Genomic DNA, 3,026 nt, shown 5'->3' with positions numbered 1-3,026 from the left:
GAGATGGACTGCAAAGTGAAGGAAAAGCAGCCAACAAGTGCTCAGCATATGTGGGAACACCTTCAAGACTGTTGGATAAACATTCCTCATGAAGCTGGTTGAGAGAATGCCAAGAGTGTGCAAAGCTGTCATCAAGGCAAAGGGTGGCTACTTTGAAGAATCTCAAATATAAAATATATTTTGATTTGTTTAAGACCTTTTTGGTTACTACATGATTCCATATGTGTTATTTCATAGTTTTGATGTCTTCACTATAATTATACAATGTACAAAATAATAAAAATAAAGAAAAACCCTTGAATGGATAGGTGTTCTAAAAATGTTGACTGGTACTGTATGTATAAAGTAAAGGGTTATATTACATTCTATAGTTTGATGGCTATTTTTGTTCCCCTTTCCCATTGGTTGAGAAGATGATCTTGCTCATATTTCTGATGTACTGGGACCCGTCCAGCGCTGAGATCTTAGGGCTGCTGAGCGGAATGAGGGCATTGTTGGTGTAGTATCTGAATGCAGGGTTCGATGACTGGATGGCATCCAGAAATACCTATATTGAGAGGGGTCCAGCTATTAAATCTACTCATCAGTACTACTTACACTTCCATAGAAAATCTATAAATATCTAGTATCATATACATACGTATGTACATGCAGTATGCTCTGGAGACAGGGAGGAGCACCTTTATCAGATCAGCTAAATAACTAAAAGATGTCAAGTAAGCAGTACCTGTACCTTCACAATATCCTCTGTGTCCTGAGCTGCGTTCTGGAACACCATCCCACAGTGTTGCAGGTACGTGTCATAGAGGCTGCGTGTGTGTGCGTCGACCTGCTGCAGCGAAGAGTCCCCTGGCTCTGCCCTCTGCAGGTTGTCCAGGAAATCCGTGTTGACAGGGCCGCACTCAATAAGACTCACACTGCATGACGGTGGATGGAGTCAATTAGTACCAACACAGATACAGTGCACATCCAAAATGAAACACTGACAAAGGGATACATGAGCTGATGACTGTCTGGACTCACTGGATGTTGAAGTGCTGCAGGAGAATGGCCAGACTCTCACAGGCGCCCTCTACTGCAAACTTACTGGCACAGTACACCTCATTAAAGGGGAGTCCTACAATACAATAATCACAGATATGTGATTATCATGCCAATAAATGCTAAACAAACCCCCAAATCTGACCTCAGAGCAGTGTCTAAGGGTAATTTCATCCCATTCCCCCTCCTGTCACCCCAGCCCTGCTCTCTCTCTCTCACCCTGTAGCCCACCGATGCTGCCAGTGACCAGGACGCGTCCATGGCCCTGGGCCTTCATCCCTGGTAGGAAGGCCTGGATGGTGCTGATGGTGCCCAGGAGGTTGACCTCCAGGATCCTCCTCATGGTGGCCAGGGACTGGGCCTCCAGCGGCCCCATCAACCCCACACCAGCATTACACACTGCCAACATGAATACCACAGACAAACAGACAGCCAGAGCACATGACATCCTGTATGCTGTACACATGTAAAGAAATTGTCGTTGATGTAAAAATGTGAAGGACATCTGTTCTTCTGTTTCGCACACACAACCACACACACACACCCGATATAACACTATTGCTGTAAGTCATGACTCTGGTCATACCCAGAATGTTCACCCTCTTCTCCCTGACCCTGTCCCTGGCATCCAGAATGGACTGCTGGTCAGTGATGTCCATCTGGAGGATGTCCAGGGTGTCCTTGTGCAGGCCTTTCACACAGTCCAGCAGACGCTCCTTCTTGGCAAGATTCCTCATGGTGGCATAGACTAAACAGAGTTGATATCAGTGGTCAAGGACATCAGAGATTTCCCCATCAGAGATTTACCATTAAACATGTACGAAACAAAACGGATGAAATACAGAGCTTGACATTGACATTATGTTGTCACCATAGTTTCCAAAACTAGAATTTTCTGTAATTACATTGTGATGCAGATAAACCAACCAAAACATGTTTTCTAATATGTGGATGCCATGTAGTAAACAGGCATAATACCCAGAGAGAGCTTACTGCTTCAAATCCCTCATGCAACAAACACGCCACGTATTGTACCCATACTGTTTATTGCATGATCTTATGGCACTGAATAAAATAAACGCTTTCTGTACAGTGATGTCCTTGCAAGTCAGTCACTGCTTACCTTTGTACATTTTCGCTGGATCCGAGGCCAGCCGGACGGCCAGACTGAGGCCTATCCCAGAGGAGCATCCTGTGATCAGCACCACTATCTGCTCCATTGGGCTGCTGTGTCCACACGTCCTCTGGGTCTGCTAGCTAAAGGAGAGATGAGGTCTGAGGGAAGGAGACCAGGGGATACACGGAGCAGCTCAGTAGGGCTTGATGAGGGGTGTGAGGTGAGATGGTATGGGAAGAGATCCAGTTTGTGTTGTTTACTGATGCTCAAAGTCATGTTTTCACTGTCATCCCTATCACAAGGTCCCTAGAATGTAAACATGCTCTCATTTCCCAGCCCAGGGTGAAGTTTTGCTAGGCCAGGTGTTCCTACGAGGTCTGTCTGTGGCCATCAACCCATGACCCGAGCCCTTTCACTCCCTATTTGGTTCAAAACATTCTCTAAGACCTAAAACTCACCTGGAGTTGTGGAGCATTGAGCAAGTTGAGGAAGCTAAACTCCTAGGTATAACATTGGATGGTCACTTATCACGATCAAGTCATACTGACAAAGTTGTTGTGAGGATGGGGAGGGTTATGTCTCTTATAAAAAATATGTTCTGCGTTTTTGACACAAAAATCAACTGTACTAGTTGTCCAGGCTCTGGTCTTGTACCATCTTGATTACTGTCCAGTAATATGGTCAAGTGCAGCAAAGAAAGACCTAGCAAAGCTGCAGCTGGCTCAAAGCAGAAGGGTTGACGAGAGATGAACTGCTTCTCTTCTAGTTTTTATGAGAAATATTACTGTGATGAAAATTCCTGATTGTCTGCATAATCAAATAACATTCAGCTCAGACACCCATATGTACACCACAAGACATGTCACCA

General features: G+C 45.0%; 1 protein-coding gene across 1 annotated transcript; it reads right to left on the bottom strand.

Annotated features, from left to right (window-relative positions):
• Window positions 1-265: 265 nt before the first annotated feature.
• Window positions 266-2,373, bottom strand: LOC109897293 (estradiol 17-beta-dehydrogenase 1-like). Its single transcript, XM_031832809.1, has 6 exons — window positions 2,165-2,373; window positions 1,628-1,789; window positions 1,261-1,440; window positions 1,024-1,117; window positions 734-917; window positions 266-547 (listed from the first exon to the last, which is right to left on the bottom strand). The coding sequence occupies exons 1-6, from the start codon at window positions 2,259-2,261 to the stop codon at window positions 380-382; spliced, it is 885 nt and encodes a 294-aa protein (XP_031688669.1). The 5' UTR covers window positions 2,262-2,373; the 3' UTR covers window positions 266-379.
• Between the last annotated feature and the right edge of the window lie 653 nt (window positions 2,374-3,026).

The sequence above is a fragment of the Oncorhynchus kisutch genome, linkage group LG10 (assembly GCF_002021735.2).
Source record: "Oncorhynchus kisutch isolate 150728-3 linkage group LG10, Okis_V2, whole genome shotgun sequence".
In the NCBI taxonomy this organism is placed as follows: domain Eukaryota; kingdom Metazoa; phylum Chordata; class Actinopteri; order Salmoniformes; family Salmonidae; genus Oncorhynchus; species Oncorhynchus kisutch.
This window is presented reverse-complemented; position numbering and strand designations above follow the sequence as displayed.

Coding starts and splice junctions, on each gene's coding strand:
- LOC109897293 (XM_031832809.1), bottom strand. CDS start 2,261: ATGGAGCAGATAGTGGTGCTGATCACAGGATGCTCCTCTGGGATAGGC. Junction 918..1,023: donor CTGCAGCACTTCAACATCCA/GTGAGTCCAGAC, acceptor ACCGTCATGCAG/TGTGAGTCTTATTGAGTGCG. Junction 548..733: donor ACACAGAGGATATTGTGAAG/GTACAGGTACTG, acceptor CTCTCAATATAG/GTATTTCTGGATGCCATCCA.